Genomic DNA, 21,088 nt, shown 5'->3' with positions numbered 1-21,088 from the left:
GACTGTGTTCAACACTGTTTCAGGAAAGTTAACAACCCGGTGGTGTGAGAAGACAAGCAGAGAAAGCGTCTATACGAGTGCTTCCTCTCAGGTCTGAAAACAACTTCCGGACTCCTGGATAATCACAACACCAGCTGTTGTGGCCAAGATGGCGCATAGCCTGGCAGAGTTGGAGGTTCCCCTGGACGTTGACCATGCTGGGGACCAAGTGAGCGGTGTTTTGAGGCGCTGCAGAGGACGACCAAGGCTCACAGACTCCGACCGAGCACAGAGACGTCTTGAATCCCGAAAGAAATACGATGTACGGCGGGTGTACCTGGGAGAGTCGCACAAGCTGTGGAGTGAGCTCCGCAGGCGAACCAGCCTGAGTGATGCTGGTCTGGCAGAGTATCTAATCCTGCTGCACTCAACATATGGAGACAAATATCAGCAGAAACACTGCGGGTAAGCCTGGCTGTGCTCAGTTTATCTCTACAAGCTGACATTCCGTAACCAGACAGTGCACGTCTTTATCATAACGGTCTGCTGCCATATTATTGGTTAGGTGTTCCTTCTATTCAGTCAGTCACCAATGTTTGTATTTTACACCACTTTCAAATTGAGCAGGTGATTTATTATGCTTATGACCAGTCAGTGTCTAAATGACGTGATTCTGCATTACAGGAAGAAGACTGCCCCAGAGGTCTTACTAAAACAGAAAAAAGGTGAGTGCTCCAATTAAAAAGAACATGGGATGCAAACAGCCAATGTGTAGTAATACTCATACTCTGCAGACTAAAATGTCAGTCTGGATAGGCTATAAAGACCAATGTTTGTTAACATTTCACAAAGATCAACTACTAAGTCTGCTTCAATAATTCTTACTGCACCCTCACAGCCAAAAGAACCAGGAAGAGAAGAGATAGATTAAACGTGACCAAGGACCAAATGAAAATGCTAAGTCAAAGTTATGAGATAGTAAGCAACATAAAAAGTCATATCTGTGACTTCAAAACTCATGTTAATTATGGGTTAGTTCAATAATCGATAAATTGAATTGATTACTGATGAAGACATTTTCAAGCAAAAATGCCAAACAGGTTCAGTCAAAACCAATCTTTATTGGTGTCACCTTGGGCTCTTGGAAATTGTGCAGAAATTTTTCATTGTTTTGTGATTCTTTTATAGACCTAAGGATTAACAAAAATAATCATTAGATGCAGCCCTGGAGATAAGTTGAAATTTTAACTGTTTACTTCAAAATTGTGAGATGATAATAATAATAATAATAATAATAATAATGATAATAGTAATAACAATAATACTTAGAACTAGTTTTGACTAACTTACTAAAACTATGACTAACTATCTAATCATTTTGACCAAAAGTATAAATTTGGACTCATTATCTCATAGTTATTACAGCTGAAACAATAAGTCACTTACTTAGTCAATCGAGATAAAAATTAAATTGTCAGCCATTTTGATAATCAATTATTGGTTTAAGTCATTCCTAAAGCACAAATGACAAACATCAAGTTCCAACTTCTCAAATATGGAGATTTGCTGCGTTTCTTTGTCATATTTAACAGTAAATTGATATTTTTTTTTGTTTATGAAGACCTAAACTTGGGCTTTCTGACATGTTATGGACCAAATGATTGATCAAGAAAATAATCAACAGATTAACTGATAATTAAAATAACCATGAATTGCAACACTAAAATGTATAACTTACTCTATGGCTCAGAAAGTCAAATTTCTGATGTAATATCTGTTAATTTGACTTTAAAAATGAACTTTTTGTCTTATTAACTCATAATTATTATACTATTGATATTGATTGACCGTGAGTAGTTTTTTTTTTTTTTTTTTACTTTTCATTTCTTTTTTTGGCAGAAATGATCTTCCATATAAAAGAGTATTGTGCGCTAAAAGGTTATACAGATGTTTGCACAGAGAAATATTTACTCTCACTGTCAAAATGTTTATCCAAAAAAGAAAAACAACAACAAATCAACAGGGGGTTTGGAGGCATTTAGATCCGATTAGTGCATTCACATGTGGTGACAAACCCTGTTCTTCACTCATCTGTGGACTCTCGGCTGATTTTTGTCGTCTCCCAGGTAGGAAGGAGCGTGTGTCCAGCCTCCAGAGCCTGGTGTGTTGGTACCAGGAGCATGCACGCTCCTGCTCTCACGAGCCCCAGCTCAGAGCCCTGGAACCCCAGCCCAACTTCTCCACAGCTGCTATCTGGCAATGTGACTCTGATCATTCATTTGTGCAATACCTGTTCTCACCGCCGAGGGAGGCAAGTGACTCTGAGCATGAGGCGGGAATGAACGGAGAGGGTGACGGAGAGAGTGCAGCAAAAACAGACTTGCCTGTGGCGAAAGGTGGGGTGAGCAGGAAGAGAAGAAAGGAGGCTCACAAACAGTTCAAAGGTGCAGAAAGATAATATTAATCTTTGACTCAGACAGAAGTTTTTAGTTTGGTTGTAGTTAAATGTTTATCAGAAAAAAATAAACCTTTTTATCTACAACCTGTAGTAGCTGGTAAATACTGTATTTCTTGATTATAAAAAAATATATATTTATCTGCTTTTCTGTAGATTTGGGAGAAAATGTGGATGTTTCTGAGGTGCAACATACAACCATGAGCCCGATAGAACAGGCTGCAGCTCTAAACCACCAGCCCAGTATAGAGGCCTCTTCCAAGGATGTCCCGCTGACAGGGCAGCCTGTCTGGGAGATGGAGATGGTAATGGAGCAACAGCAGGGCTCCCCCGAAGCAACATTTCACTCCATCACCTCAGAGGAGGAAGCTGAGGATCTGAGGCGAGGCAGAGATGAAGAGGGAGGAAGAGAGAGACTCGGAGAAGAAGAAATAAGGACTATACCGCATGGTTACGAGTGTGTTACCGTGACGGCATCCTTAGCTGATAAACTGGAGAAGACGGATGAGGACTCGGTGCTGTCACAGAGCTTGAGCGGCTCAGTGCGTCTGGGCGCTCAGCCTGAACTGTCGGTCCCGCCGCCCATGCAGGTACAAGAGCAGGGAGAGCTGTTTGACCCTCAGACTCTGCAGACGGTGGTGACCAGCTGTGAGATTCCAGACCAGAGGACCGCTTTGGAAGGTTCACAGGTTGGTGAATTCATGAGATGTTTAAAGGAAGAAGTGTGTTACTGCTTTACTCAACACTTACATTGCTTTTCCATGTCCCCCCCCCACCCCCCAGTTAATTATCATCACTGGCCCCAGCTATGAGGCGCTCACATCAGAGGGCATTCAGCTCAACATGGGTGGTGGAAACGTGGAGGAAGTCACCTGCACTGTCATCGGGGGGGTCACCTACAACCCAGTTTGCGAGTCTGATTCAAAAATCAGAACAGCGGAGGATGAAGACTCCATGACAGGTGCGCTACATTCAGAACTAGCACTGCAGTAATGGGCAGGTTATAAAGTTTCAGGACTTCTTTGTGTTTACGCTGAAGCTATGGGGCTTTAAACTCAGCGAGAACAGTGACATCTGGTGGTTTGCAGAACTTATAGCAGCTCTTCAATACTGAGGTGAAGCACTTCAACACATCGCTGATTCCATAGATTAAATTTCATATGTGTGCAATTAAAGTCCAAAAAGCCTACATGTATTTTTTAAAAATCTATAATACTACATTCTAACATGTGAAATAAATGCATGTTCTTATGCAATACGCTGCAGTAAAATCTTGAATAAATGCATCCAAAAAGCTTACATATAAAACATTTTTGTTGACATAAAATATTAATGTACCTTATTGATGTGGTGTAAGCTCAGTGTCCACTAAAGGCTCATAGTAGATATTTATGTGACATTTCATATGAGTTGCAAAGTAATGTGATTAGAGAACGATACTCATTTACATATTATTACTTTATTGCTTGGCATCAGGTAGCATACTTCATTATGTCTTTCTTGTGTACACACCATATCGGACATCGCTTACCATCCGTTCACTTGACCTATTATTTAGCTGCATAACTTTCAATACTGTCAAGCTGAATTAAGTGCTTTCTGAAGCACCAGTGACATTTGAAGCTTCAGACATTATCAGTTACGTGGTAAGTTGCCAAACAAGGTATTGAAACTGCTTTGTAATTGTCTGCCCATCACTACTGAATCCTAATGTTCAGACATCCCTGCAAATGCAGATTTGCAAACTTCAGAGGGTAGTGGGCTGTTTTAACCCACAAGTCATTAATTCTGCAAGGGGGATTCCAGAGAGTTCAGATGCAGACAGACACCAGGCTGCAAATATGGATGTGACAAAACACTTCTGCTTATACTACTAGACTTTATTAAGGCCCGAACACGAAAGTGCCAGGGCCCAACAGTCCTTGGCACTGAAAATGTGAGGAACCTATTGTTTTTGTAAAGATTATTATTATTCTCTGCTGCTTAGGATGCTCAAAAACAGAAATTGGCCCAAAACATTTTTGGGGCACTAAACAGGAAGTTGTTGTAACTCAAGTTTACATTGTCCAATCTGCCCCAAAATTCTCATGCTTGATAAGAGTCCAGGCTTAAACACATCTACCTATCAGTTTTGAGTCATCGTCATGGAGCCAACTACTCACAACAGGAAATCAGCCTTATGTGACAAACATCTTCCGATTTACATGAAATTTACATGGTTTGGTCTGCACACGATATACAGCAACATGATGTATAATTAGTGAGTGTTCTCTGTCACTGCATAGGAAGTTATATTTAACTCCTTCATGCAATGTCCGGTATTCATGAAAATGTATATCCATGTAAGTTGCCCTTTGGTAAATGTATTGCTGCATACTGCACACAGGAAATAATGTTTTCACACAGCATTTGATAGCCCTGTAAATTCAGAGCCCTGTCAACTGACTTCCAGTAGCAATACCATAACTGCTGCTCCCTCTGATGCATGCAAATTTACATGTTTATTTTCATATTGGGGGGTTTTTTCTCCAACATATTGCAAATGTGAATCTCATTCAGAGCTGTTCAGAAAAATACTCTGAGATGAATTACAGGGTCAAGAGTTCGCTCATGATCAAAGTCTTGACTCCCATTTTATTACATGTTCTATCCCTTTCTGTCCCTTGAGCACCCAGTTTGCAAGTCCGGAAGGTGGACATTTCAGGGTGCTTTTGTAATCTGTTTTCAAATTATTTTCTGCAGGTTTGAGTGACAAGCAGCTGCTGCAGCCCACTGTTGATGCTCTGGAGCTAAGTAGTGACAGGGAGCTGCAGCGGAGTCTGAGCAGGTTCGTGGCACACATACTCTACGTGGGGAATTCAGGCGCAAGTTACTTTGAGACAGACTGAGAAGGATTTAAATCTAGGAGCATTGCAGAGATGATAATCCGTCTCTCCTCCAGTTTTTGCCCTTTTGTTATTGTGAATGAAGTCTCAGTCTCTGTTTTTGCGGCACCAGGTCAAAGAGAAACAGGCGAGGTCCAGTCATTGAGGCTGATGGGATGCTCAAGATGTTCCACTGTCCATATGAGGGTTGCAGTCAAGTCTATGTAGCAATCAGCAGCTTTCAGGTAAAACAACGGTTTTCACTCATTCTTAACATTTCAGTTTGTTTTTAACTGGAGATTAAATTAACCTCCTCTTTGTACCACTTCCTGCTCTCTGTAGAATCATGTGAACCTTGTTCACAGGAAAGGGAGGACCAAGGTTTGCCCCCATCCAGGCTGCGGAAAAAAGTTCTACCTGTCAAACCACCTGCATCGTCACATGATCATCCATTCAGGTGGGCTCACAAAGACACACTTGACATGTGAGAATCTCATCTTCATAAACCTTCAAACGTAACAGAATCTTTCTACAGGGGTCAGAGATTTCATCTGTGAGACGTGTGGAAAATCGTTTAAGCGTAAGAATCACTTGGAGGTCCACAGGCGGACCCACACGGGAGAAACACCACTCCAGTAAGTTACTAATGCTAAAAATAGATCTTATTGTTTAAATTTTTTGCACTGATTGCGTTCCAGTCTGTGACATTTTAGGATTAAACTTAAATTTGAAACCATTGTGGGGTTAATGGACTCTGGAACCTGGATTTATTTCATCACACTGACGCAGAGATGAAAATTAATTATATGACAAAAGATTAAATTTCCTAAATACAACATGGCCCATAAACATCTGCATGATTGTCACTCCTCTCTTTTCTTCTGTGTTCCGTCCATCTTGTCCTCTCACCCACGTCATCGTCTGTCAGATGTGAAATCTGTGGCTACCAGTGTCGGCAGCGTGCATCCCTGAACTGGCACATGAAGAAGCACACTCCAGAGGCTCATTACAACTTCACGTGTGAGTTCTGCGACAAGAGATTCGAGAAGCTGGACAGTGTTAAATTCCACAAGTTAAAGAGCCACCCGGAGAAGCAGGCGACCTGAGGTGTTCAGACACTGCTGATAAGAGCTAACGTTACCAACCAGCAAGTGCAGGTTGGCCCTTGGAGACCAAAGGAAGACGTCTTGTGAAGAGAAAGACTTTCCTTTGCTGTGTTTGTCTTGCCTGTCATGTCCAGGATATGAACATGAACTGTGTTTACACAGGCAGTGGTTAAAGGCAAAAGTGGGCCAGTCTGACAGCTGTGCAGGACACCAGCTGTTTCAGAGTATAGGGCCCAAACATGGGTTTTGAACATACAGCAGGAAAAAAAGCGTAATCCACTGTTGACCATTCTCTAAACCCCTCCCTTGAACATCAATTCTCCAATCATAGCTTAGCAACATTAACTAGGCACTGCAGGTCTGTCAAGCTTTAGGTTTCTTCGTATGTTGAAGTGGTGTGCACAGGGCTGTAGTAAGAGCAATACTTTATGTACTGAGTTTGAATAGTGGTTCTGTTTTTTTTACCCTTTCAAAAAGCAAAAATACAAGAGTGAAACTGTAAGGAAAAGATTAAAATGTGTGTTATTCTGCTCTAATGCAAGATGCAAAGGTTAGCATGTCCAGCTAACTAGCTTACTACCCACAGTAGTAATCCAGTTCTTCCAAGGCCAGGGGCATTTCATTATTACATTATTTTGTGAGTTTACAGGTTACATTTTTTTTCAAAAAAAGGCCCTGCTCACGACTAGCACATTCACTGCGTGACAGCTAGTTCTGGATGCTACAAAGTCTGAGTTCAGCCTAACGTTAGCAGCGCCGTCCTGCTCTTGGTTAGTCATCATCCTATAAGCCTTTTTTCTTGTAAAAAGTGAAAAGGCTAGATGTATGAACAATAAATTTTAAATCAGAACTCCTTCTTGTTTGTCCAAGTATGTAGTGGTAGGAGGGCTACCGTAAAGGGCTAACTATCTGTACACTGCAATACAAGAGCAATGCTGTTTCCTTTTCTTCATGTGTTCTACATGCATTGTCAACTGGAGAGGAAGTTGACTTTCTCCTTGGGACATGCAGCATTTAGCCTCAGTCTTTTAGCACCATATAATTTATGTTTCCATCTAGTGCATATTTAAGACCCCTTTACAGGGTTGTCATTTTAGAATGAGTCACCTGAAATCAAAAGCTAGCTGGAGAAGGTGTTTTCAACCAAATCACGGAGCTAACTTTAATTATCTAGCTAGCTACAGCTGATAATATTCTGTTAGCCATAGCTGTCATTTCAGCCAGAATGAGAAGCTAGAATGAGAAGCCCGCTTTTGTCTACTTTAGTTTGAAATCAAGAAATTAAGTCTGTTTCAAAAATGACTAACCACCATTATCATTAAAAATTGAATATGTGCTGTGCAAGAATGGAAAGCTTGACAGGCTTCGCAACGGTAAGTAGGGAGGTAGGGCTTAACAAACAGTCATTTAAAATTTAATAGAAAATGTTTTCCATTAAAGGGAAAATTTTGGTAGGCCTTGGAAAGTGTTCGGCAGTGATGTAACGTTCACATGATTTATATTAAATGGGTTAAAAAATGCAAAACACTGGTATGATTCTTTAAATATTAAGTGCGGTCATTCAGGTCATTAGTGCACCACCAAAAATATTATTAATGACATATCTGTGAAGTATGTGTAAATATGAAAATATCACTACAAATGTTTGTTAGATATATTTGAAGTTGACAAATGACATCATTGAGGTTTGACCTTTGGTGTGTTGCACTACACTGCTTGTACTGATGCAAATACAGGTTCTTCAGTTTCAGTTATTGAAATTGAACATCTGTTGTGTGGGCCAGGAGAGCGATCCTACATCCTCCTACATTTCTAATTTATCTTTTTTCACCATCCCAGTGTCCTGACTCTCAGGCAGTAATGAGAAAATCCAGAGAGTTTAATGTGACAGTTTCTCAGGAAATTTCCCCTCATGTTCTATCAGTATTTTAGCTTGTAAGCAAATGCACTTTCCTCCCTTCTGTCAGTTCTGTTAAGTGATGATTCATTTAAGTATGTGACTCATGTTTGTATTGTACCATTCTTTTTCTGAAGGCATTTATTTGGTAAATAATATGCAGCGTATTCTTACCTCTTGCATAATGCACTCTTGGGTGTTGGTGACCAAGTGTGGGTGTGCATAAAGAGTAAGAAAAGGCATGAAAAGCATAAGTGTCATGACAGCTAGTCATAAAATGACTTATACTGGACGCTTTCAGTCAGTTGAATGTTGGACATGAAACTGGTTTCTGGTTGTTTGTGTAAATATAAGGTTTGGCTTGGGGGAGCATACTGATGTGTTCAATTTACTAATCCCGTTTGAGATAAATCATGATTACAAGATTTTGGATTTTAAAATTGACATATTTATTAATATGAAGTTGATTTTGATAATTATTTCACAAACATTTACTGTATGCCTTGTAATTTGAATATGAGAATTTATTATTGGCATCATACATTTAATGTAAACACCACACCTAGTCTTATCAGGTACTCAAACATGGCATGTTACCAATGACAAGCTATTACTGATTACTGGTATTCTTCTCATGTAAATCATCTATCCTTCATTATTTGCAGTTGAGTTTGTAGTTTCCACTTGTCACTCCCCTGTTTTTTCATCTCTTTTTTAAAGGGTTGTGAAGGTTAGATAAAATGATAAAATTACACATTGTAAAAAGTATGTGGCCACAGTCTGAGGAGCATTCAACTCGCCTATGTATTTTGGAAAGCTGTGCTGGTGGAGACTCCACCTGACAAATCTCTCCCTGGTGAGGTGAGTAATGAAATGTAATGCTGTTTTGAAATGTTACTGTGTTTCAGGCAAGACATGGCAATTTTATTTATATTTCACATTTCAACAAGTTATGTCAGTGTGCCTTATTAAAGTGGGTACAGTAACATGTACAATACGATAAATAGAATACAACAAAGTTAAAACAGCAACAAAAGAAACAAAATACAAGGTAAGACCACCTTTCCTACAAAATGACAAACCCTGAGAATGTGGATACAGTTGTAAGACATCTCACTACTGCATCAATTAAGTGATTTAAGTAATATTTTCAGCTTTGTGTGTATACTCACAAGGACTCGACTGGGTTTTTATTGATTCTTATTGTTTGTGATACAGGAAAGAGACCTTTACAGTAGCCTGAAGTAGTTTCTCTGAATCGGTTTGATATATATATATATAACCCACTTTTGAAATGTTTTTCATGTGATAAAAAATTGTTCTGGTCATTTTCAAATAGCTCTGTCATAAATAAACGATTGCTATGTAATGTTTACTTTTAATGTTGCCAAGCAGGAGCATGTATAAAGTAGAAAGCAGTGATCCTAGCATTGACCCTTGTGTGAAGTTTCAGGCCATAAAACCAAAACAATGAGCTGAAAGATGCCAAAATGCTCCATAGAGCTGAGGGGAACTGCAGAGTCGGATATTAATTATCTGTGGGTTTGTCACTAGTGGCGACACCTTTCACATTATACATAGTCATTTGATCCACCGTTAATATGAAAAATAATGATTAATGCAGCTTTAATGTTTCTAATCAGCAGCATGTATAAATTAAAAAGCGGCGGTTTAAAACTGAAACATACTGCATAGAAGCTCTTGTCCTTTAAGTAAGAAGAAGAACAGCATCTGATAGACCAACTTAATCTCTAAGTCTTTCAAGTAGAATATCATGATCCAGCTTGTCAAAGGTAGCACTGAGGTCGGGAAAAACTGCAATGGAAGTTCTGGTTGATCTTAAGGTCACTTAATACTCTGATAAAGGCTGTTTCAGGTTAGACCTGAAACCAGACTGGAACACATCAAATACTCTGTAGATGAAAAGATAATTGTTCAATTGCTTTTATACAACTTTTCTTTCGCTAACTACAAAGTCCACTAACTACAAATGGTTATAATTACAAATGGTCACACTATTCTGTCATATTTACAAACTGTCTCCAAATTCACACCTCAAAACAAAAGCACACATATGTGCATGAAAATGTTTGTGTGACTACACACAGGTGCTACCTCTGCCCCTCTAGCCCTCCCTCCCTCAGGGGCAAGCAGTCCAGCTCCATGGTGATGTGTGTTACTCTGCTCTTTCGGTCACGCCCATCTGTTCCCCCCTCCCTCCTTTCCAGTATTTATAACAACCCGGCAGCCTTAAAATAAGCAGAAGGCTGAAAAAGTCACTTCGAAGCCCTTTCAGAAGTATCAGAGCCACAGGAAACAGGAGACAGGGAGTATATTGTGAGTCATTTTCAGAGGACAGAGGAATAATACACTTCTGTATTCCTGTTATCTCGCAGTCAGTTTGTTCCCACAGCACCAGTTTCCATCAACAGAGTGAAGGTAAAGACTCTCCACGAGTAACCCAGCCTGAGTGCACGTCCTTGGTTATCTCCTCTGAAAGGTAAGCCGCAGAGTGACTTAACTTAGACTGAGTGTGATTTAGAGTAATATGGGAGCTTCTTCCTGACAGTTTGAGGTCTGTTGATTATGTTTTAATAGTAAAATTAAGTGCCGTACCAACAAAGGGAGGGACCCATCCAACAATGATCCTTTGTCTGTCTCCTGAGACCTGCCTGCAATTATTCCTCTCAATGGCGTCCTTTGAGATTTGCCTCTGTTTTTGATGGATGTTCGGGGACAAGGTTTTCTTGGTCATCAAAAACAGACGATATCTCCTACATATTTAACATAGACATAATGTAGCAATACTGCACTTCATGAAGATTTACATAATTGCACTCATGAAGCTCTGCCATCTGTGCAAATCAAGGTTTCTAATGTTGAAAGATATTTTGCCATTGCACCCTTTGGCCTTTTTCAGACATTGCTGGGGCATTAGCATGTGACTAACTTGTTAATACATCACCAAGCTGACTCCTTGGTACCAGAGTGCAATCACTGAACACGGCTGACCATAAAGAAGTGGGAAAACCTCGGAGGAGTGAAATAATAGAGAGATTTGGGAGTCAAGGCAACTGCTCGTTATGTTTCTGAGCTCATTCTGGCTGTTGCTCTCTGGCCCCTGAATGTATGATTAACTTGATGATGACCAGCAGGCTAGTGTCAAGCCACTTCCTGTTCTTAGTTAATTTGATATGTTTGCCTGAGTGGATATATTGTTGAAGGTGTGAGGGAGTGAAAATAACTGTAAAGGCTATAATACAAATATGAAGGAAAATAATAGCGAGAAGAGGCTATGAGGGATATCCTAGTTCTCAGAAAGCAGTCTCTCGCTATACACAATGGGGTTCTGCTCAGTCATTGTCGTTGGGGATAACAATTTGTCTGCTTTGTCATGCCACACAAAGGGCACTGTTCCCCAGCTGGGAGGTCTACACACACACACTCACACATTTGGAAGTGACAATCTTGAGGTGACTCCAAAACAGAAACAGGTTGTAAAAATGGAGATTTGGAGATAGGATGATTAGGAAAGGTATTTATTATATATTTGTGTGCGAACACTTGAAAAACACACCCGAGTATGTGCTTTGTATGATTGTGTCAACAGATATAGAGGTAGTAAATGGGCTGTTAATGTTGTGTCTCAGTTGTTTTTTAGTAGTAGCACCATAAAGTCTAACCTCTTCCCTGGCGCTTACGCCAGAGTAATTTGTGTGATAGACAGACTGGCCAACCACAGACTTTTCTATGCAAATACACACACAAGAGTCTTTTTTGCTTTAATATACTGCATTTATGTACATGTTGCTCTAGCTATATCATCTCTAAGTTTATGAGTTTCAAGTATTATAGCACAATATTCTAAATTTGATTGGAAAAAGGGAAAGTTGCAAAGAGAGGAAATATTTCCACGTCAATAGTGTTGCTTTGTAACTGCAGAGTTTGGTCTCTTTCCTCATTTGCATACCGCTGGCTTACCATTTCATTTGTTTAGTGAAACACTTTCCAGACAACACAGTGAGGTGTACTTCCTCAATCCTCACCTCCCTACCCTCATTAATTCTAAACCAAACAAAGCACTCACTCTGTAAGGTGATATGTGTACAGTAAATGTCCTTAGAATGGAAATGAAAAGCTCAGGTCACTCTCAGTGTTTGAGAAAGATAACTTATTAAGCTTACAAAGGGTAAAAGGTTAGTCCTTGGGAAAGTGGCAGGTGCTTTCTCCTTCCCTGCTCTCCTACATCATCACAGAGGAAACAGCACAATCCCACTGTTCATTTGTCACCTAACTGGCAGTGCATAGTGAAACTCTGAACAACACATCAAGACGATTCATCCTGTTACAAAATGTCTGCTTACAAACAGATGACTTTGTATTCAAAGATAAAGGCAGTCAAAACTGTGAATGATCGTGTAAAATCTTCATGTATGAAAATCACAGGACTGAAAATAACATGACATAAAATTATTTAAGGGGCAGCACACAGCTGAACTGTATTGGTTGACCAAGTTGTCTTTTTTTTCTGTTTTTTCCGATGTAGGTCAAACAATCTGCAGCAAAAATGGGATGCTTTGGATTCCTCAAAGTCATGATGTTTGCTTTCAATGGCATTATCTTTGTAAGTGCAGACTTTTAATGTCTGATTAGAAATAAGTATGATTTCACCATTTTCTAAAGAAAACACTGCTACTTTTACATTTTACTTCTGTGTACATCAACAGAAGGTTACAGTGTGAAAGATATACAAAAACATGCAAGCAAAGAAAGAGGTAATTTTGTGACGCAGAGTTAAATCAGTGGGACATTTTATGACACTTGCAAGGCAGAATTTTATTTAAAGCAGTAAAACGTACAAAATGTAAAAGTCAAGATATCTTGACTTTTGGTCCCTAATATGGGTCAAACTCCAAAAGTTCTTCCATGACAAGAAAACAGACCTTTACATGTAAAGTCAATGGAGTGCTTCTTTCATCCTGACGACTTTCCGCTATTCTTCCTGTACCCTCTTCTTCCCGTCACTCTCCCTCAGTTGGCGGGTGCTGCCATTCTTGGTGTTGGGATCTGGGTGAAGGTGGACAGCGGCTCCATCCTCAGCATCATTGGGAAGATGAACGACGCACCAAAAGAGTTCAATCAGGTGCTGAATGTGGGCTACCTGCTGATTGCATTAGGACTCCTCCTGCTCATCATTGGCTTTCTAGGCTGCTGTGGAGCTGTCAAAGAGAGCAAGTGTATGCTGCTGCTGGTAGGTTGTTGTCTGCCACTTTATAGAGGGTTATAAGAAAAGTTTGACATTTTGGGTAATTCAGAGGGTGGTATCAATCTTCTCATCTAACTCTCAGCAACAGAGCATACAAACTTATTTTCCAAAATGTCAAACTACTTATATTTTGGAAATGTTGGTTTTCACAATCCCATTCCAGTAAAATGAATAACATCCTGATATCTTTCCTAGTTTTTTATCATAGTCCTGCTGGTCTTCATAGCAGAGGTTGCAGGAGCTGTGGTGATCTTGGTATTCAGACCTTTGGTAAGTTAACTATGGAACTTCTTCACACAGAGGAGTTCAGTAGCCGGATTATCATGACAGCTACTGCCTTTTGGTACCTTGATGCAAAAGTACCTGTATGCTTGCATTTTAGGCAGACGAGTTATTTGAGAAATTTGGCACGGCAGCAGTTAAGAACATCAAGGAGGACTATGGGAAAAATCCAGACATTACAGGACTTTGGAATTCTACAATGACCACGGTGCATAATTCTGCTGAACAAATTATAAAATGCATCCTTTTTCACACCATTTCACTGATGCTTTGTCTAACATATACTCTCTTTGTGTCCACATTAGCTAAAATGTTGTGGATTCAAAAATGCCAAAGACTTTGTGGGATCCCCATATTATGAGGACCACAACGGACAATACCCGTCACAGTGCTGTTCAAGCACGATTCAACCATGTAATAATGCAACGGTCGACATGGTATGGCCTTTGAAAGAAGGAGAAACAATATAAACATCCACTTGCATGATCCCAAGTCATTTTACACTTTTACCTCAACACAACACATTTTTTTACACAGGTAAACACTGGTTGCTTCCAAAAGATCAAGCAGCTAATTGATGACAACACAGTGGTTATTGTGGGAGTGGCACTGGGAATTGCAGCTCTCGAGGTATGACTGTATCTCACACCCTCTTCATTTGTAAGGTCCACTTTAGATTAGGCTGAAGTGCATCAGAGTGAAGGAAAAAATCATAGTAAATTAAGCAGTAGATGACTAATATCTTGCATATATTATATATTAATACATTATGAATTTAAATCCACAAGAAAAACACGCTTTGGATAATGGTGTATCATATTGTATTGTATCATATATCATTATTTTAAGTATTGCATATTATCATTTATTAAAGGACAAGTTCAATTCATTCAAGTCTGTCTTAAAACTATAATCAGGCGGTCAAATGAACATTGAAATAGGTTTTTCTTGCTGTAATTATTCCTCCTGTTCATACTGACCATTAGAAGATCCCTTCATAATGCACTTACAATGTAAGTGATGGAGGCCAAAATCCACTGTCCTTCTGTGCAAAAATGTATTTAAAAGTTAATCTGAGGCTAATACGAAGTTTCAGTCGTCCAAATGAGTCAAATCAAGCAGATATCTTTCAACATTACAGTCTTTTTAGTGCCAAAGTCTTTTTGTTACTATACTTCCACCACTGCTCAACAGAGGAAACACAAAGAGGGAATTGGATGCTAAAAAGACTGTAAATGTGGCAGATATCCACTTGATATGACTAACTCAGACTGCTGAAGCCTCATATTTTTTTTTTGTCTTTTAATAACCAGTATGAACAGGAGGAAAACCGCCTTCACTGTTCATATGAATATATATTGTTTCATATACTAATACATATATTCCCCTCAGTTATGTGCCATGGCTGTCTCCATGATCCTATTCTGTGGAATAAAATCCAGGGGAGACTAACTACAAATGGCGACGACCTCAGAGGGATCATTTTAATCACTGCAGCTCTCTACTTCCTGTATCGCCTCTAGAGGAGTAAACGCCTCATCAGTGAAGACAGTTAATGTCAGATCTTGTGCAATCAGAATGACTGAACGAAGGACATAACAAATCTATTTTTTACTACATTTAAATCTAATGAATGTCATTTATGAATGTATATTATCTATTTCTCAAGAACACTACAGTTCACTTAATAAACCATGCTACACATATTTTATACTTCACCAGAGATTATTTTGAATGTCAAGTAGTGCTACTGCCTATAGCACATTGCCAGTCATTGAGGAATCACATGATAACTGAGTTCATTGTGATAATGAAACAGAGGCTGGTGTCAGTGTTGGAGGCAGGGGTTACTATTATGAAAGTTGTTGCCATGATTCAGGTTGTAATATAGCAACAGAAAAGATACATTATTTGTATGTACATTGTAAAGTGATCAATTTTGAAATAAAATGCAATGTGTTTCTAGACCCTGGTGTGTGTTTGAGTTGGTTACACACATGTAATGATGTTTCTATCCAGTGGACATTATACAGAAGTTTCAGAAGGGGAAGGAGAACCAACAAACTGCGGGTAAAAAAATGAATACAAATTATTTCTTCTCTTTCCTCTTTTATTAGGTTTTAACAAGCAAACTAGCATATGTGTCTATAAGCACATGGAGGTTAAAAGTGCCTTTTCAGTCACTAAGTTTAAACTATAAGTCAGTTAGCTAAAGATATTCGTGCCACTAGGTGCCATTTGAAACTATCAACAGCGGACACATGAGCTCTGATTTCCCATCAAGAGTTTAAGGATTTTGTTTAGAAAAGATAACATACACCATATTACACAATACAGCTGAATTAGGATCAAGATAATTGAGTTGGGTTATTTAGTTTGCTAAAAAGTGTTGGTGTTAATGTGTAACTCAGAGCAAATGTTATGTACCCTGAACTTTAGTTAAGTGGGCTTTTACTTCTGATACTGTCAGTATGAATTTAAAAAGCAGCTGCCATTAAAGCTCTGAGTCCAAAACCTGTAGTTTGTCTACATGAGTTAACTGTGATGTCTTTGGACTCATGGCTTCATTTGCTGCTTTATAGACTGGAAAGAAACTTCCTCATGCTGGGGGCTTACTTGTGATCTTTGGAGTTCGAGGGTTAACATAAGTAGAGCATGCTAGTTAAAATGCCTACCTAAACAGGCACCTCTCAGAGCAGATACTAATTCATTATTGTGGCAATACTAAATTTGCTGGTCTTGTTGAGTTTAAAACACAAGTTCACAAGTTTTCATGTCTGTCTTAAAACAAGCCAGAGAATTAATAGGAGGAGAGGTAGCATTATCTTATCTATGGTGTGAAGAAATAAAGCAAAAACAAACAAAACCAAAACATAGATATAGTTGATACAATGTGGCTACAAGACTCATACAGTGCAGCCAAAATGGCAAATACAGTACATAAAGGAATAGGCTATACATGTTCCACCTCAGCTTTGAGCTATAGCAGTCCAGCCAACCTAAATGTAACAATGTGTAATGACAGTAATTCAGCTTCATTAAAAGGGACAGAAACAACCCTGAAATTACACACTAGTCGAGACTGACTAGCACACCATCTTTTTCTCATCAGCTCAATTAACTCTAGGACACATACTGTAAACTAAAAACCAAGCATCAGGATATGAAAGTAATCTCTATGAAAATTTGTTCATATGAATAATTTGTCCATATGAATGCACAGACATTTAAGACTAAGGTCTTCTCCTTGTGGACTTCTCAAAGACAATTCAGCACAGTACCAGACTCCAACCACAAGGTGACAGAACAGGCTTTCTGACAAACACAAGCACCTCTGTCAATACTGTACAAGACATTTACAAGTATGACAATTGTCCCCCGTGTGACACTTCTGAAATGACTTGGACTTTTTTTCACACGCCTGTTATTTTTGTGGTTGCTGTAGTAGTGTAGTAGTGATACTGTTGTATATCATCATGTAATCTGTTGGCTGAGCATCAATTGACTAAACAAAGAGATCCCCTTATACTTTTGTCTTTGTTTCGTGGTCATTTTACCACCTGTGTAGACTGTGATTACAATTTCTGTCCACAAGATGTCAGACTATGCTTCCAATCCATAGTGAACGCTCTCTGATATGACTGTTTATATTGCTTCATGGGAAAAAAAGAATTGGCTTGTTCACTTCAGCGTGCAGCAGTTCACCACTTTTGTATGGGTTGTTCATTTTACTTCCTCTTCTACTTGCATTTTACAATTTACCAAGTGAAACATATATTCCACTACACAACCTGTTGGCATAAGAAAGCATTCAGCCCTCATAAATTAAATATAAATATTAGTTTCAGTATGCATCCATGGTGGACAGTACCACTGTCTAATAAGTCAACCTTCATAAAGGGTTTATACGATGGAACTAATGGCTTTAAAAATGATTAATGAATCATTTTAGTTATAAACCTTTCATTAGAACCACTTTTGGGTTGCCAGGTTGTGGAAAAGTACTCCTCCTGCTTTGTCTTTTTAGCTATTGCCCTTTAATTCAAATTGAAATTCAGAACTGCAGACATGATGACTTATCAGAAATTGACCAAAGTGAGAATTCTTGGTCTGATGTAAGTTACCAAGAAAAAGTTATTTCGTCTTATTCTCTCTAATCAATCATGTGTATCATCATTTCATGACTCCTGCATAGAGTTTGGTGATAGACCTACTGTAGCTGAATGATCTGATCTGTGTAAGTCATTATAAAATAATCATAAGATTTTCATGTCTGGACTTATAAATGTGAGTCAGTGATAAATGGTCATGTATTAACAATCTTTAATAAAAAGGATAATGGCTTTACAACTTTATGATAAACCATCAGTTCTGCAGTCACAGATGTTTATAAAGCCATTTATAAAGGACCACAAGTCTCTGACTTTCAGTCAGTATTGTGCAGTTATAAATGTTAATAAATCATTAATAAAGGGTTCATTTTGGTAAATCAAGTTATTTATTAAATTTTCCAATAAATGAAAACTCAAAAATTCAACACAAGACAACAGTAAATCTATGGAGAACAGGAAACATCAAAAAAAAAATCTGGGCAAATAAAAGTTAAATAAAATACAGCAATAAACAGAATATATTTGGCATTGATATGTGATGACTTATTAATGTCAACAACCACACGAGGACACACACACACACACACACACACACACACACACACACACACACACACACACACAGAAACACTAACTATACATGAGTTATTAGCCTACATATTATCACTTTTGATAGCCTAACTCGGCAAATCACTTCAGGAGGAATCTTTCAGAGAAAGACTTTTTATAGGAATCTAAAAAGTATTAGACACGTGACTCTATCACAATCCCAAACACAATCCTCAATATGTGGGAAAGAAAACATGACTGTGTGAGATCTTCAAGTGTATTAGTCCAACTGAGTTTAGATGGGCCGGCACATGACCGACCTTCAATGTTGAAATGTGGTTGAAATAATGTCAGTTGTTGATTCGACGTTGAAATAACGTTGAAACACCGTTTAATGCTAAATGGTTGTAAAAAGATTAAAATCTTCATAAATCAAGGTTGGAATTTCAACAAGATCTGTAGCCTACGTTAAATCAACATAATGGATTCACTTGTGAATAAACCTTGAAATGCCGGCTGTGTCTCCACAAACATCCTCGGCCGACGAGTGACTCCCACAAACACAACAAAACACGAGAACAGTAGCGGACAACGTTGACGACGAGAGAAGACAAGCATCCGCGCAGGCGACGTGTTGAAGTGCGCAGGCTGTGTACTGTGTATAACACACCGCTGTGACTTTAGACTGAGATTCCAAACATAGACGGATACACCAATGAAAGCCTGCCAATGAATCGACGACCGCACACTTAGAATGGTAAATGCTGGTACTTCTGAAATGTGCCTGACAGTCTACGGTCGGGACACAGCCGGCTTGAGCCTGCAGCTGCACGACACTCATCCCACACCTCCTCAGGAGAATGGGCTGTAGTAGCCGCTCTCTCTGCTATGTTTCACCGTCACCAGATAGACTTTCATAGTTCATATAACAGCTTAAGTTCATATTTAATTGTTGTTTCGCGTCTCTAAAGATTCGTCACATTTATTGGCGAAAAAGATTTTCTGTGCGCCTTTTCCTTCATTTTGCGCGTTGTATGTCGTGGCACTGTAGGCCTACAGGTGACTGAGCAGCAGTACTACAGCACCACTGACGACGTGCATGAATAACACATATGATCTCTTTCCTCCTCCTCTCTTCTCTCACTCTGAATCCTACACTCCGGCCTGGTTCATGGGAAGCATGTTCGAGTCGAGGCTAAGCCTAGGATGAGCCAGGCATTGAGCGCGCATGTTCGAGATGAACGAGCACGGCCATGCCTTGGTACTTTCTTCCTTGTCTCGGTACTACAAAAAATGAACAGTCACCGCCCTCACCCCTCCTCCTCCTCCTCCTCCTCCTCCTCCTCTCTCTCTCTCTCTCTGAATCTACTCCGGCCTGGTTCATTGGAAGCATGTTCGAGTCGAGGCTAAGCTTTATTGGCAGAATGCCAGAATGTCAATGTCAGGTTTGTGTAACTCTACTATATAGTCACATTGACTGTATAGTACTAGTCCCTCTGTTCCGGGAGCATCGGGAGCATGGATGTATAATAAGAGCTGGATAGGACGCCGCTCATGGATGTATTATAGGAGTTCTTATTCTACATGGAGAACATGAAACAGAACAAACGGAAAAAAATAACTTTGGCAAATAAAAGTCTCAAAAATAAAACGAAATAAAATAAACTACAGCAGTAAACAGAATATAATTGTACACGTCTTCTACTTTCTGTCAGGGGAGCCAAGCAGACACACAGACACAGACACACACACACACACACACACACACACACACATACACACCAGCTGATGTTTTGTTACTTTGTATATATTTTACCAGAGATTGCTACTAAAGACCTGAGACCCAGAGCTGCCTCATGCTTCTTAACTGAAAACGCCAAGAACACAACGCAGAACATCATAGGCGTAACTCAGCCGGCTACACATGTCACTCTGGTGTCTCCCCTCCAGTATTTTGGCTGCAGTGGTCGAAGTCCGCACAGATCATAAGGTTGAAATGAAGTAAAGAAAAAAAAAAGCCTGAGCATGTCATGTTGTAAATAGACTAGCCTACTTGATGTATTCGTTCCTATTTGCCATTGTGCTGAACGTTGTCAGTGGAAAAAACACGAATGAGCAAACAGCAATATTTCTGAAAATGATTTCATGTTTTATTGACAGATTGAAAGCGTGACAGAAGAAAAAAAAATGGTCTCATCAAATCATTGTGTTACAGCCTCTCTAAACATACAGAGGCTCAGCTGGAGACCGAAACATATACAAGGACACCAAGATCTCTGAGTTACCATGAAAACAACAAGCTTCGTTTTAACAATAATAAACTGTACTCAAAGTGCAAAGAAAGCAAAGAAAAAGGGAGGAGATCCCGGCCAAAAGGAACAAAAGACGGGGAAGCTACTGAGCCAGCCACGCAATGGGCCGTCGCACCCAGCGCATCCCCCTAAACTATCAAAAGCAAAATATCATCTAAACTTAACTAAAACAAAAGCCGAGAACTGGACTACCGGTGATCTCCAACCCAAACTAAAAAAACAAACTCAAATAATAAAAGCCAAAAGTTGATGAGTTTCATCAAATC

At 39.3% G+C, this 21,088-nt stretch overlaps 2 protein-coding genes across 2 annotated transcripts; both read left to right on the top strand.

Moving 5' to 3' along the window:
• The first annotated feature begins 141 nt into the window (after window positions 1-141).
• Window positions 142-7,689, top strand: znf653 (zinc finger protein 653). Its single transcript, XM_044331399.1, has 10 exons — window positions 142-444; window positions 664-704; window positions 2,106-2,423; window positions 2,591-3,123; window positions 3,218-3,395; window positions 5,177-5,261; window positions 5,432-5,543; window positions 5,641-5,755; window positions 5,834-5,933; window positions 6,227-7,689. The coding sequence occupies exons 1-10, from the start codon at window positions 149-151 to the stop codon at window positions 6,402-6,404; spliced, it is 1,956 nt and encodes a 651-aa protein (XP_044187334.1). The 5' UTR covers window positions 142-148; the 3' UTR covers window positions 6,405-7,689.
• Window positions 7,690-10,551: 2,862 nt separating this feature from the next.
• tspan35 (tetraspanin 35) lies at window positions 10,552-15,816 on the top strand. Its single transcript, XM_044331459.1, has 8 exons — window positions 10,552-10,801; window positions 12,848-12,925; window positions 13,337-13,552; window positions 13,763-13,837; window positions 13,950-14,057; window positions 14,155-14,286; window positions 14,387-14,479; window positions 15,242-15,816. Exons 2-8 carry the CDS (start codon window positions 12,869-12,871, stop codon window positions 15,299-15,301), a joined length of 741 nt encoding a protein of 246 aa, XP_044187394.1. The 5' UTR covers window positions 10,552-10,801; window positions 12,848-12,868; the 3' UTR covers window positions 15,302-15,816.
• Window positions 15,817-21,088: the final 5,272 nt, after the last annotated feature.

This window comes from Thunnus albacares, chromosome 17 (genome assembly GCF_914725855.1).
Source record: "Thunnus albacares chromosome 17, fThuAlb1.1, whole genome shotgun sequence".
Classification (NCBI taxonomy): Eukaryota; Metazoa; Chordata; class Actinopteri; order Scombriformes; family Scombridae; genus Thunnus; species Thunnus albacares.
The sequence above is the reverse complement of the archived record's forward strand: the minus strand, read 5'-3'. Positions and strand labels throughout refer to the sequence as shown.

Excerpts from the sequence above, each read along its gene's own strand:
- znf653 (XM_044331399.1), top strand. The coding sequence starts at position 149 with ATGGCGCATAGCCTGGCAGAGTTGGAGGTTCCCCTGGACGTTGACCAT. Across the intron at positions 5,544-5,640 it reads TAGCAATCAGCAGCTTTCAG|AATCATGTGAACCTTGTTCA; the intron begins GTAAAACAACGG and ends TGCTCTCTGTAG. Across the intron at positions 5,934-6,226 it reads ACGGGAGAAACACCACTCCA|ATGTGAAATCTGTGGCTACC; the intron begins GTAAGTTACTAA and ends ATCGTCTGTCAG.
- tspan35 (XM_044331459.1), top strand. The coding sequence starts at position 12,869 with ATGGGATGCTTTGGATTCCTCAAAGTCATGATGTTTGCTTTCAATGGC. Across the intron at positions 13,838-13,949 it reads TCTTGGTATTCAGACCTTTG|GCAGACGAGTTATTTGAGAA; the intron begins GTAAGTTAACTA and ends CTTGCATTTTAG. Across the intron at positions 14,287-14,386 it reads ATAATGCAACGGTCGACATG|GTAAACACTGGTTGCTTCCA; the intron begins GTATGGCCTTTG and ends TTTTTTACACAG.